Source organism: Silurus meridionalis, chromosome 19, assembly GCF_014805685.1.
Source record: "Silurus meridionalis isolate SWU-2019-XX chromosome 19, ASM1480568v1, whole genome shotgun sequence".
Classification (NCBI taxonomy): Eukaryota; Metazoa; Chordata; class Actinopteri; order Siluriformes; family Siluridae; genus Silurus; species Silurus meridionalis.
This window is the reverse complement of record NC_060902.1, coordinates 1,753,593-1,768,040: the sequence shown is the minus strand read 5'-3', so window position 1 is coordinate 1,768,040 and position 14,448 is coordinate 1,753,593. Positions and strand designations below refer to the sequence as shown.

General features: G+C 42.8%; 1 protein-coding gene across 3 annotated transcripts in view; it reads right to left on the bottom strand.

Moving 5' to 3' along the window:
• The window catches only part of trim62.1 (tripartite motif containing 62, tandem duplicate 1), a 28,586-nt gene that overhangs the window by 2,040 nt on the left and 12,098 nt on the right, over window positions 1-14,448 (bottom strand). For 2 of the 3 annotated variants that reach the window (XM_046875393.1, XM_046875394.1), the window contains exons 3-6: window positions 10,240-10,335; window positions 2,710-2,966; window positions 2,517-2,561; window positions 2,053-2,168 (exon numbers count right to left, since the gene is read on the bottom strand). In XM_046875393.1, coding sequence (XP_046731349.1) covers window positions 2,053-2,168; window positions 2,517-2,561; window positions 2,710-2,966; window positions 10,240-10,335 — 514 coding nt within the window. The remainder of the gene's footprint in view (window positions 1-2,052; window positions 2,169-2,516; window positions 2,562-2,709; window positions 2,967-10,239; window positions 10,336-14,448) is intronic. The other variant, XM_046875395.1, reaches the window with a different exon arrangement.

Below are 14,448 nucleotides of genomic sequence, written 5' to 3'. Positions count from 1 at the left end.
CAGGGGGAGCACATGGAGAGAACAGGAGGAAAAGGGCAAAAGAAATAATACAGACACACTGGCTGTGGTTCAGTAAATCATGTGATGAAACTCAGAGCGGTCGTGAAGCCCTGAGGGACACACGGAGGCAGGACTGCAGAGGCAGTGTGAGGCAACACTTACACGAGGCACACAGGACGCCTACACACACACAGATTTTCCTCCCTGTGCTGACGTGAGGCAGGCGTGGATTTATTCACGTCTAAACAATATAGCCTTGTTTTTCCTGAGCCCCGAATCCAAAACACACACACACACACACACACACACACACACACACACACACACACACACACACACACACACACACAGAGTCAGAGATGGAGAAGGAAAAATCACTGAAACATTTCCGTCTATTTATAGCTGCAGCTCAGAGAAGGACAGAGGACACACTGCTGTTTCCATTCAATCACAGTCTGAGCATCAGGTAGCACATTAATATTTCAGCCTAGTGCTCGCAATACACACACACACACACACACACACACACACACACACACACACACACACACACACACACACACTCCCCTCCACTCTCCCTCCTACATGTACACACCCACCCACACACCTAAACACATGCCTAATCTCATACACACACCCTGCAGGTTGAGGGAAAGGCTGGAAAACTAAAGAATTATATAAAAAAAAGAGAGAGAGAGAGAGAGAGAGAGAGAGAGAGAGAGAGAGAGAGAGATGGGTCTCAGCTGATTGCTTCATTCTGCACACAAGCTGGAGAGGCTCAGCTTCACTCGCTTTAGCCAGCGTAGATGATTCGCAATTGCAGAAATGATTGAAGGAAAAAAAAACAGAAAAGTGCAGAAAGAAAAAAATAAAAATAAAAAAATAAATTAAAAAAAAAAAATAATAAATCACACAAACACACGGGGCAACAGGCCGAGGTTACGGGGCGGGGCGACAGGGCGGGGCGATACGACTATGATATCATATTGTGATTCTTGTATCATGATATAAAGTTTTGCGTACAAACACTGAGTAAAGCAGGAAAAAAGTCAATAATAAAATAATTATAAAATTATTATAAATTAATAAAATAATTTTTGAGATATAATATAAATGTATATATCCCTTCCTTCACTCCTCTCCCTTCTTCTACTTTGTTTCTATACCCTTCTGTTTTTCTTCCTTTTTCTTCTGTTTCTCTTCCCTTCTCTCCTCCTCTCTTTCCTTCTGTTTCTTATCCCTTTTCTCGTTTCTCCTCGCTTCTCTTCTCCCTTCTGTGTTTCCCTTTCCTTCCCTTCTCTCCTCTTTCTCTCTTCCCTTCTGTCCACTTCCCTTTTTTCCTCTCCCCTTTTCTCTTTTCTTCTCTTCCCTCATCACTTCTCTGCCGTTCTATCTCCTCTTGCCTTCTATCCACTTCCCTTTTCTCCTCTCCCATTCTAATCCTATTCTCTCTCTCACTCGCCCGAACTCAACCATGTCTTCTCTCTGGACCTGCCTGATTCATCCTGAAGCCCCACCTCTGGATGGAGTTCTCTGTGATTGGAGGTCATGCTGTGCAGTTCCACATGAACAGCCTAAAGATCCATGAGAATCTCAAGAGCCATGATGATGGATGCCTGAGTACAATAGTTTTTCAGTCTTCATGAGTGAACAGGTAGAACTTTAAGGAATGGATGAACTGTGTTGGAGATGAGAACAGGTTCCCGTGTGAGTCTGGTTTTATTCATATTCTCTTTAATGCTGTAAATCTGCTGGCAGGTCATCAGGACCAGATCTCGGGTTCTCTGATCAAATATATTTTTTTCCCACATTGACTGACGGAGGAGAAGAAATTGATTTGGCCGCAGATACACCTAAAGCTGGACATTGTGAGGAAAAGTCGCCCAAACAGTTAAATGAAATGAAACATTTTTCAAGAACCATCTTCTCTCCTCTCCCATATTCTCTTGAATGGAAAGTTCTTTTAATCACTTACAGGGACATTATGGATGTTCTAAAGCAGAAGAGCCTGGGATTAAGAAGTAGTCAGGCTGAAAGGAAAGGGAAAGTTACCTGGAGAGATATCCTGGAACAGAGACTTCCAGATGGTGTACTGTAACGGACCCATGTATTTAGACGTGGGGAAATCTTCGTAGGTGAGGTTGGTTTCGTGTATTTTGCCTTTTATTCTGCAGAGAAACCAGAAGACACTCGTTCCGTTACGATGTCAGCGTCCTTTATTATTATTTAGCAGGACGTACACGGGACAAATCGATCCTAAATACAGCTACAGGAGATGATCTAACCTTACATGGTGTTACATCATGCACTCGCCCCTCTATGGTCATTTCATCTGCTCAATGCAATGCTCTTCAAAAATGATTGACATCATTAACCTTAGGCAGCCTGTTTCATCCCCTGATTACTCGCTTTTCGCTGCTCCTATCAGCTCTGTACTCTGTCGTCTACTTGTCTCCATCAACGTTCACAAAAACACAGCGATTTATAGATTTTAATTTTTAAACATCCTGACTTGCCTTGGTATCTTCCACCAGCAATACCTTCCACGAATCACTTGCTCTCTGACCAGCGTTTATAAGAGAAGGAGACAAGGCGTTATAGACTGAAAAATCCATCCACTATTTAATCCCCCCCACCCCTTTCCCCATTTACCCCTCTAAACCCACGAAAATACCCCCCTCCCGCGTCGTCCCCGGTCCTCGCCCGTACCTTTCGGCCGTAAGGGCTACGCCTTCCAGGAACTCGTGGCGTCCGGTTTCGCTGAGCCTCTCCTGCAGGATCTGGATGCCATCCTTAACGTCGTGGAGCTGCTGGCTGTAGCGCTGGATCTTGTGCTCGATGTCGGACAGGGTGCGGGCCGTATCGGCCTCCAGCTCCTCCAGCATGCTCTTCTGACGCTCGCGCAGGAACCGGTGCAGACGCTCGAACGCCTCGCCGATCGTCGCTCGTAGGCTTTTAGCTGACGACTGCAGAGCGAGAGAGAGAGAGAGCGAGAGAGAGCGCAAGAGAGAGAGAGAGAGAGAGAACATACATTTTATTTAATCTGAAATAAATCTATCCTAAATTAATGATGAATGGAAAATGAATGATTTATTTCTATTGTACAGAATTACTGCAACACACTTTTTTATTATACTTATGCATTTGATCTCTGTTCCTGTTTTATTTATTTTGATTGTTATATTATGATTATTAATAGTCGGTGGTCTCTTTTATCGATACTTTGGCGATATTTTATTAATACAATCACAAAACCCCCCTTTTTTAAATGATCGAGGGAGAGAGACAAAAAAAAATTTGATTGAAAAAGGAAGATAAAAAGAAAGCGTGAGAAAAAAAACTGAAAAAAAGACTGAAAGAAAGAGAGGGAGACAGAGATTAAGAGAAAGAGACAAACAAAGAGAAAGAGAAAGAGAGAGACAAATACAGCGATTAAAAGGGAATGACAGAAAGCAGTGAGAGATTGAAAGGTAGAGATTGCAGGAGAGAGAGAGAGAGATTGAAAGGAATGACAGAAAACAAGTGAGAGAGTGAAAGGTAGAGAGAGAGAGAGAGAGAGAGAGAGAGAGAGAGAGAGAGAGAGAGAGATATTGAAAGGGAATGACAGAAAACAAGTAAGAGAGTGAAAGGTAGCGAGAGGGAGAGAGAGAGAGAGAGAGAGAGAGAGAGAGAGAGAGAGAGAGATATTGAAAGGGAATGACAGAAAACAAGTAAGAGAGTGAAAGGTAGAGAGATTGCGAGAGGGAGAGATTGAAAGGAATGACAGAAACGAGTGAGAGATTGAAAGGTAGAGAGATTGCGAGAGGGAGAGGAGAGATTGAAAGGGAATGACAGAAACGAGTGAGAGATTAAAAGGTAGAGAGAGAGAGAGAGAGAGAGAGAGAGAGAGATATTGAAAGGGAATGACAGAAAACGAATGAGAGATTGAAAGGTAGAGAGATTACGAGAGAGAGAGAGAGAGAGATATTGAAAGGGAATGACAGAAAACGAATGAGAGATTGAAAGGTAGAGAGAGAAAGACAGAAAACCCACTTTGATTTTTTTTTTATATTCTAATGGACAAATACTGATTACTTTATGTAAATGTATGTTAATTATTAGTGAACCCAAACTCAACATGGAGCATGAAGACAAAATATTCTTGTAAATGTTTGAAAGTAATGAAGGTGTTTTAAATGACGTAAATCATCAGGACACCAAACTGAACTTTTGCTACGTTTCCACACGGACGGTTTTAATCGCCGGACGTGTTGCGTCATGGCGGATTTAGGTGCTGATTTGAGACTTGGCGCATCAGTAACGCAAATGTTTAGTGATTAAAAATCAGCTGGAGTTTATTTTTATATCAGAGTAAAAAAAAAGGGGGTTTCTTGCGTCATGAAGGTTTTAATTTCGCCTCATATTTATTTATACTTTTCATAAAATGGTCAAACAGAAATGCGCGTTCATTTTCACAGCCCTTTTTTCTACACATTACAAACACACTCCAGAAGAAATAACACACTCCAGGACACTCTGTCTGAGGACACTGCGGTGTCACTGCGCTGAAGTCTCCTCCCTTACAGAACACTTTCTGGAACGTTCATGACTAAATGAGCTGTTCATATAGAAACCATTTGGGATGAGAACAAGTGAACGAGTGTAATCGTGATCTAGTCGGAGCTGAGAGTGAAGAAATCCCCAGTGATAATATATAATATATGAGGAGGACGTGTGGAGGTGCCAAGTCAGGCTTACGAAAGCTGTGGAGTCGCCGTGACGACAGCGCAGATAAGATCTGGAGCTCAGACTCCATCTGCTGTGTTAGTCATGGGCTGTGTGTAGGAACGTGCGAGTGTGCTGAAAGGGGGATAAATGCTGGGCATTAAACGAGTGGAAGCAGATGAGCGAGGGTGTTGCGAAACTCAGAAGCCAAAACATTTCTTATTTTCATTTTCCTGACAGTAGGAGTTGAAGAACGTATGACACATCTCCAAACACAAAGGAACGGTGTCTACAAGAGCATGAGGCGTGCTGTAAGGAGAGAGCTTCAAAAGGATTAAGAAAAAAAAAAACACTCCCATTTTACATAAACAACTTCTGGAAAGTTCTGCCTACCTGTCAAACAGAAAGTGAAGTGGTAAGAAGGTTCTTCTGAAAAACCAAACATGATCCTCGAAGCCCCCTGATGTTCAAACAGAAACATTATCTCCAGGCCACATAGAGAGCACCGTTCTCGTGGGTGGTATTGCACACCTGGTGGCGCTTGATGGATGCGCGCTGATAAGCGATGCTCTAACGATGTCGAGCTCTTGATTTCGGAGCTCGCCGAGAGATCGACTTCAGTCGGAGGCTACAGGAGCTACGAGCTATTTTAAGACACCTAAGCCTGCAGATGCGAGGTCTTCCCGTGGCTCGCTCCCCTGGGCGTCTGCTAATCAAGCCCACCTCCCCGCAGAGCCTCTCGATCAGACGCAATGACGCACTTCAGCCCATAAACAGCCTCGAAGCGGAGCTAAAACTGGAGTGGGTTCGCTCAAGTTTTTCTGAAGGTAACCTTCGAAATAGAAAAGTAAAGCTGCGCAGATGAAGTGCCATTTACCAAGAGAAGCCACGTAAACCCTAATAAAGCTCCAACCCCATGAAAAGGATTTCCACTAGATCTTGTTTGGATTTTGTGTGCATTCAGCATTAGTGACCTCAGACTCTGATGTTCTGAGTGTTCAGTGTAATTGAGGTCAGGACTCTCAAGATCATCTCCAACCTTACAACCAACTCACCATATCTAAAGGGAAAATCATAGTGTTACAGCATTCTTCTAGACATGCTTTAAACCTGGTGGTAGAAGGTTGAAGAAAGCCAACATATGGTCACATAAAGAGTAGGTCAGCTTGCAGATCTGATTGTCTTTGAGAGACCCGAGAGAACCACCGATATCCAGATGTTGGATTGGATGGTGGATTTATGAATCATGGGCACTTCTATTAGGCAATAGCATTCACTTGACCTTTCTTTCCTTCTATCTGCTTCAACCTTCTCTGATGAAAAGGTACCTGGTTAACTCGGGTGTGAAAAACATCAGAATAGGATCTAGAGATGTACTACCTCCAGTTGTGCCCCACCTCATGAAGATTTCTGACCTTCAAAGAGAAGATTCCCAGCCTTTGTGAGGATCCTGAGCCATCAAGAGATGTACTACCTCCAGTTGGATCTCACATCATCAAGATTTGGCACAATTAAGAGGATAAACAATTAGTAACATTCTACACATGATGTCTCTCAATCATTGTATATTGAAAAGCTCTGGCATGGAGCAGCTGGTGTTGAATATATCATGATCTCAGACCTTGAGATAATTTATAAGTTGCTCAAGAGCTCCCGATTCCACAACTTCAACTGACAATGGAAAAGACATCACTCATAATCACACACTCTGGTGCTCATGATGTTTCTCAGGACACTGAAATATATTGACACCATAAGGTGCTTGTCAGGCTTTGAAAAAGAAGACTTCCATGACACGTTCCAGAAGTGGCAGGAACGCTGGGAGTCTTTGAAAGGCTACAAAATAAAGAACAGAACACAAGCATGTCTCTGGTAGAATCTCAGATGTGTGTGAACAGATGCCTGGCTGATAGAGTTCCATGTGAAAGAGCAAGTTTCATCTATCCGTCTTAACTCCTTATTGACGAACCCAAAGTGAAGAGCAAGCCGAGGAACTGGAGCGAGGCTTCTGATGCACGCAGAGACAAAAACATTCTGAGAAGTTTAGACAATCTCAATCAGGTGAAGCTCGAGACGGAGTGCTGTGGTCTTCATCTCGAGGGGCAGGAGCTGGGAGTGCAGCGGTGCGTAAATCGGTGCGTGATGCGACCCTCCCTGATGATAAACGAGGTGGACTGCAGAGAGACTGTCAGAAAACCGATCGCCTTCAGTAGTGTGACTGAGTGAAAGACTGAAGGAGGGGTGTGGGACAGAGAGAGAGAGAAAGAGAGAGAGAAAAGGAGGGGGAAAAAAAAGGTGGACGGAGAGAAGACCACTGTGAATTTGGTAGCGTCTCTCAGCTTATTAGCAAAAAGTGCCACGATGAAGGAGCTGCTCAATAAAGCAAACTGTTGGATGGAAATTCACTTGTCGAGGAGAGAGAGAGAGAGAGAGAGAGAGACATGTCATGAATCTGAAATGAGACAGGCAGCCGGAAGGATATTTATCAGCTGCTGCTAGGAAGAATTCATTTCGTTTTTCCACACGTTCTCGCTGGAGTCCATTAAAGGTAAACAGGAGACAGGGTTTCAATACTGACTTCAATACTGGATCTATTATGTTCCCATTAGTACTGACTCTCAGTACTGACTTCATCAACCGAGGGTTCTAAATAAAATCGATACTGATGCTTCAGTACTTCACATTATTATACTGAACACACAAGATAAACAAACACTGACATTTCACTACTGATACTTCAGCACTTGTTTGTCATAACCGACGACTCGATTTTCATTTTACTACAAATACTCTACGATCCAGACGCCACGGCGCAGACGCTACGGCACTACATCAACATTGCTACTAAACTCCAGTAATAACAGTAATAATGGCAACTCTAATAATAATATTAAATATAAAAAGTATATAAGGGGTGTAACTGTGTACGTATTCATACAGAAATGTTTCGGTACGGGACTTTCAGTGCAGTGCACGTGTGTACCGAATGCATTTCTTTTAATCTGAGGAACATATTTTTATAAAATATTAAATATAATTTTATATATTATTAAAACAAGTGGGCATTTTATTTACAATTGTTTTAACATGTAAACTTTTGATGTTTACAAATGTTATTAATAATAAACTGTGTTGTTAGTAAAAACAAAAACAAGCAATTTTATGTTTTGCATTTCTTCCCAAAACTGTCCCAAAATTAAACCAAACTGTGACTTAAACTGACAGCCCCCTGAAATATACTCTGATATAACTTTACTTTTATACTGAATAATATTTCAATACAGAATCTTCAATACTGGCTTTTCAGTACTGGCTCTCCTATACTGAATGTTCACTATGGACTGTTCAGTACTGGCTCTCCTATACTGAATGTTCACTATGGACTGTTCAGTACTGGCTCTCCTATACTAAATGTTGACTACGGACTGTTCAGTACTGGCTCTCCTATACTGAATGTTCACTACAGACTGTTCAGTACTGGCTCTCCTATAACTAAATGTTCACTACGGACTGTTCAGTACTGGCTCTCCTATACTGAATGTTGACTACGGACTGTTCAGTACTGGCTCTCCTATACTGAATGTTCACTACGGACTGTTCAGTACTGGCTCTCCTATAACTAAATGTTCACTACGGACTGTTCAGTACTGGCTCTCCTATACTGAATGTTCACTATGGACTGTTCAGTACTGGCTCTCTTATACTGAATGTTCACTACGGACTGTTCAGTACTGGCTCTCCTATACTAAATGTTCACTGCGGACTGTTCAGTACTGGCTCTCCCATACTGAATGTTGACTACGGACTGTTCAGTACTGGCTCTCCTATACTGAATGTTGACTACGGACTGTTCAGTACTGGCTCTCCTATACTAAATGTTCACTACAGACTGTTCAGTACTGGCTCTCCTATTCTAAATGTTCACTACAGACTGTTCAGTACTGGCTCTCCTACTCTAAATGTTCACTACGGACTGTTCAGTACTGGCTCTCCTATAACTAAATGTTCACTACGGACTGTTCAGTACTGGCTCTCCCATACTGAATGTTCACTACGGACTGCTCGGTACTGGCTCTCCCATACTGAATGTTCACTACGGACTGTTCAGTACTGGCTCTCCCATACTGAATGTTCACTACGGACTGTTCAGTACTGGCTCTCCCATACTGAATGTTCACTACAGACTGCTCGGTACTGGCTCTCCTATACGGAATGTTCACTACGGACTGTTCAGTACTGGCTCTCCTATACTAAATGTTCACTACGGACTGTTCAGTACTGGCTCTCCCATACTAAATGTTCACTACAGACTGTTCAGTACTGGCTCTCCCATACTAAATGTTCACTACGGACTGTTCAGTACTGGCTCTCCTATACTAAATGTTCACTACGGACTGTTCAGTACTGGCTCTCCCATACTGAATGTTCACTACGGACTGTTCAGTACTGGCTCTCCCATACTGAATGTTCACTACGGACTGTTCAGTACTGGCTCTCCCATACTGAATGTTCACTACGGACTGTTCAGTACTGGCTCTTCCATACTGAATGTTCACTACGGACTGTTCAGTACTGGCTCTCCTATACTGAATGTTCACTACGGACTGTTCAGTACTGGCTCTTCCATACTGAATGTTCACTACGGACTGTTCAGTACTGGCTCTCCTATACTGAATGTTCACTACGGACTGTTCAGTACTGGCTCTTCCATACTGAATGTTCACTACGGACTGTTCAGTACTGGCTCTCCCATACTGAATGTTCACTACGGACTGTTCAGTACTGGCTCTCCTATACTGAATGTTCACTATGGACTGTTTGGTACTGGCTCTCCCATACTGAATGTTCACTACGGACTGTTCCGTACTGGCTCTCCTATACTAAATGTTCACTACCGACTGTTCAGTACTGGCTTTCCTATACTGGCTCTTCAGCACTGACTCTCCCATACAGACTGTTCAGTCCTAGCCCTCATATACTGACTCCTCTCCTATTCTGATTCTTCAGTACTGGCTCTTCCCATGAATATAACTACTAACCTTAAATATTAACTCCAAAATATTTACTTGATTATTGGAACAAATTTTGACACAGATGCTTTGAAATTAACTCTATGATGCTAAATCTTTAACTTTGCTACTAACCTTAAAATACTAAGTCCACAATACTACTTGTGGTTAAATTTCAGATTATCGTTGTCATGGGGACCAAAACCTGCTAACGAGTGCAGTAATTGAAGAGGCTTATGTTTTGGTTAGTAATTAATTATTTCAATAAATTCTCTGTACGTCTAATTTATTAACTATTGGATTTTATGATATGAAGGGGAAATAAAGAAAATTGGCCAAACAAATCGGCTGCCATGATTTCTACGATTTCAGCATCACATCAGCCAGAGAAAAGCCTGTATCGGTTCGACCTCTAAATCTAACCCATGTAAAGCAGATCTTCATGGAACTTGCTTCGGTCTCCGAGTTCAAGGGAAAGCAAAATTCCACGTTCTGAAAGAGAAACATGACCTCGTGCTGGACTTACCTTTGTCTCGGTGAGCTGCCTCTGCAGCAGCTGTAAAGCCTCCGTGTGTCCTCTCTCACTGTCCTGCAAAGCAGTCAGCTGTTCTTTCATCTCCCTCTGTGAAAAAAGAGAGAGAAATCATCACTCAGGAAAACATCAGAAATAATCAAAGTCCATTAAAAAAGGACGACCTCCGTGTCAAGGGTCACTGATAACTTCCTTTAATCGTCTAGTAATGAAGAAAAGACGAATGAAGATGAGAAGGAGAGCATGGGTCTTGTACGCGCAGGAGACCGTTGTGGACTATTTGAGACGCGTGGACATGATGCTATCTCCATGGCAACACACCATTTCCATGAAACACCTACCACACCTCTATCGACCCTTTATCTCCGATTAGATAATGAATGGATAATAAATACCAGCGAGACCGCGAGGACATCTCAGAATCCTGAAATTATTCAGAATAACTAGGAGTAAATAGTTTCTTCACTAAACACGCTAATTTAAGGCAGAGCTGCACATCCTGGACGTGAACACACATTGAACGGTTACCTGAACATCTCACCACCACGGTGACTGCAGTGAGCACCTTTTTATGATTTATTGAGGAACGTGTTTTGTTTAGGCGTAAGAGGCGCACGCACTCGATTGCCAGCACCAAAACAAACGTGACTGATGAAGTGGGCGGAAGCAAACCTGAGACGATTAAGAGAAATAAACATGAGATCTTTCGGAGAAAGTGGTCCTCTGAAGCTCGGGCATATTTAGGACGAGTAGACCACCCGCGTGATCCTGCAGCAGAACGAGGACGCTCCTGGACGTCTCCTAAAGGGGTACGCGACTTGCCGTGGAATCGCATGTCGTAAAACCACTCTTGATGCACTGCATCTCGCTCTTTTCTGGAACTGCAGAACATGTCCTCATCCTTTTCAATCACAAGGCGGTGATTTGGCAGGCGGTTGGAGAGAAAAATAAATATATTCCGACTGCGTTACACACCGTATTTAATACACCTGCCGCGCGTCCCTTCGCAGAGACATTTTAGAGAATTTGTCACCATGCTGAGCAAATCCAGCCAATCGGGAAAGCGTGATCCAGAAGACTGATTAAAGGGACTGAGATGTACGCTTTCTATAAATAAGGGAGGTGGTTTAGGAGCACGTTCAGCCTCAGAATGATCCAGCTACATGCCTCGAGATGTTTCAGGGCTCTTTGGTATCAGAATTCATGAATAGAGAGTATATACATACTGATTTCTTGTATTCTACAGCATTATAGTTACATTTTAATGATATGGGTTAGTTTTCTTCCTGGTCCTGGCATGGTCATGTCCCTGTAATGTCATAGTCCTGTCCTGGTCCATAGTCATTTCATGGTCCTGGTCCCGTCATGGTCATGTCCTGGTAATGCCATGGTCCTATCCGGGTCCTGGCATGGTCACATCATGTCCTTTTGTCCTGGCATGGTCACATCATGTCCTAGGACTGTCATTGTCATGTCATATCATGGTCTAGCCATTCATGTCCTGGTCCTGGCATGGTCATGTCCTTATAAGGTCGTGGTCCTGTAATGGTCATGTCACGTGGCCTGTTTCTACCCTGGTCTCGACATCTTATGGTCCTTTCCTGTCAGTTCACAGTAATGCTGTAAGCTCCTTAATCATCTGATTTCAACTGCTGCCAAATGAATGAACATGATACCATACGGGTTGATCAGCAGAAACCTGTTTCATTTGATCACTGAATCAAGTTTCAGCAAACACAAGTCCTGCTGATCCCACACCCATCTGTGATCTGGAGTTGAGAGAGCTAAAGAGGTTGTGCTCTCTGAGTGTGTCTCTCCCCTGTTAATCACTGAGGCATGTAGAAGAGGACAGACAGCACTTTCCTCTGATTGTGAGAAGCAAACTAGAAAGACGCATCACTGTTACTTATTTAGTGAAATACATAATGAAATAAATGACATTATGCAAGTTTCACCTAGAGCACTAAGTTTGATGAAAAGGTTTGTGACGCTATTCATTTATGAGAGTATTGGATTGCGATAGACCCGTGTTAATCAGGGTTACGCATTCGCTCGTCTCGCGCCTTTCACGTGGATAATGTCATGATTTATTTCTTTTTTCCTCCAAAAGCTCATTCTGATTTATTTCACACTCAAGAGTGCAAAGGCTGCGACGAGCCCCGGCGCCTCAGAGCCTCGGTCTACCGCAGGTTTTGCATTTATATAGCTTTCGAGACTTCAAGGACGAGAGGCATGGAAAAGCAATTTCACGTCATTCACACGGCACCTGCTTATACATGTTAATGGCAGACGAGTGCAAGCAGATCGGTTTCATTTCGACCCGGCGCGCTCGCTCGGATGCTTGGTGGATCGTTAGACGACGTGATCGTTTATTCTAATTCTGATAAGATGGCTTGTCCAATTGGTTTGCTTTCTTTCCTGCTCCCTGCACAAGGAACTGAGGACAAGCGTCTGCACTGATGATGCTGCGTGACAAGACAAGCTGTAAACAAACTGCCCGAGAACCGACCCTCTGACAGCATGCTTTTTTTAGCTCTGGACTCAGATATAAGTCTGCGATTTCGTTGTTTCGGTGCCTCTTCATTAAACGGCGTGGCATGCTGAACATGAGCTAATGAATGAAGAAAAAAAATGAAGAATCAGGCTTTCTCAGGACTCACAGAAAACCCCTTGGTGACAGCATAATAGTGCTTCTGAGGAGAAAAAAGTTAATCACTCGATTGTGTGGCCCTCGTTAACAACCCTCCCACAAGGCCATGTCCTGCAAGGACGCTGCAGCGTGACCTCGACAGAGCCAGCGGTGTAATTCTGTCAGCCAGCGTGAAACACGTGTGCTCTTGCATGCTCCTCTGTCCTGCCTCTGATTTGAGTGCTGCGTAAATCAGGCTAGAAAGCCATCATCAGCACCGCGAGCCGCCCCGAAGACGCCGTAAGTCACGGAATCGCGACGTGAAGGTCGCGGTGTGAAAACACGCCATTTGTCCAGTCCTCGACTTGCGATCCCCCGGGAAAAATCCTTAGATTGATTAGTGGTGAAGACAAAAAAAAAAAAAAGATTAATATTATCCTAAATAAAATGATGCTAAGAATAAGTACAGCAGTCTCATGGAGTTACCAATATGCGTTTAAATATGCGGTACAAAAGCATTTGTAGACACCGGAGCATAAGATTTGCTTCTTTTGGAATGTCCCCAATCATAATAACCTCCACTCTTCTGGGAAGATGTTCCACTAGATTTGGTAGAGATTTGTGTGAGAGTTAGCTACTGATGTAGGTGAGAAGGTGTGGAGGCCTGGGGTGCAGTCAGCCTTCACATTCATCCCAAATGTGTTCAATCTGGTTGGAGCTCTAAAGAAGGAGATCTTTCACTCTGACCCAGTCAGATTGTGCTTCATGAAGCTGGCTTTGTACACAGGGGAATAGTCATGCTGGAACAGGTTTGATTCTCTTAGTTCAAGATATATATATATATATATATATATATATATATATATATATATATATATATATATATATATATCCAAAGACGTCCTATACAATTGTGTGCCTCCAACTTTGTGGTAACAGTTTGGAGAAGAACCACAAATAGCTGGAAAGTCAGGTGTCCCCATACATTTGTCTATGTAATGTACACATCAATAAGTGTACATGTTGTGCAATTACTGTATACACACATCTCAAGACCTTTCGCTGAGTATTTATTGAAGATGAGTGTGGAGTAACACAGTGAGTCCAGAACACACAGATTCGGCTTTCCCAAAAAAAAAAAAATTAAATAGTGAAGAGACACATTGCAACGCCCGAGATGTGATTTTAGCCACAATTAGAGCTCCAAAGTCGGTTCAAATGCCCCACACATTGTGTCCTTTTCCTCAAGAGTCGCCAAAGTAGATGTTAGAAAAGTTACGTTTAACGGTTTTAATGTGATTCATCTTCATCATTTGCCCTTCAGCGAAATCCGGCAATCAGTTACTTTGAGGGCTGCAACTCCAAGTTCTTCTGCCTACTGGTTTGCTGTGATTAAGAGAGCAGCCTCTTGAGGTGAATCATCATGTCGTTTGTTTTTACACGTGAGACTGCCCACTGCACGGAGAGTGATATATTAGTTATTTATAATATATTAATTATCTAATTCTATTTATTCATATTTTATTTAGCACATTTTAATGATTCAGTACTTTTTTTTTGTAATTAAGTTCAGT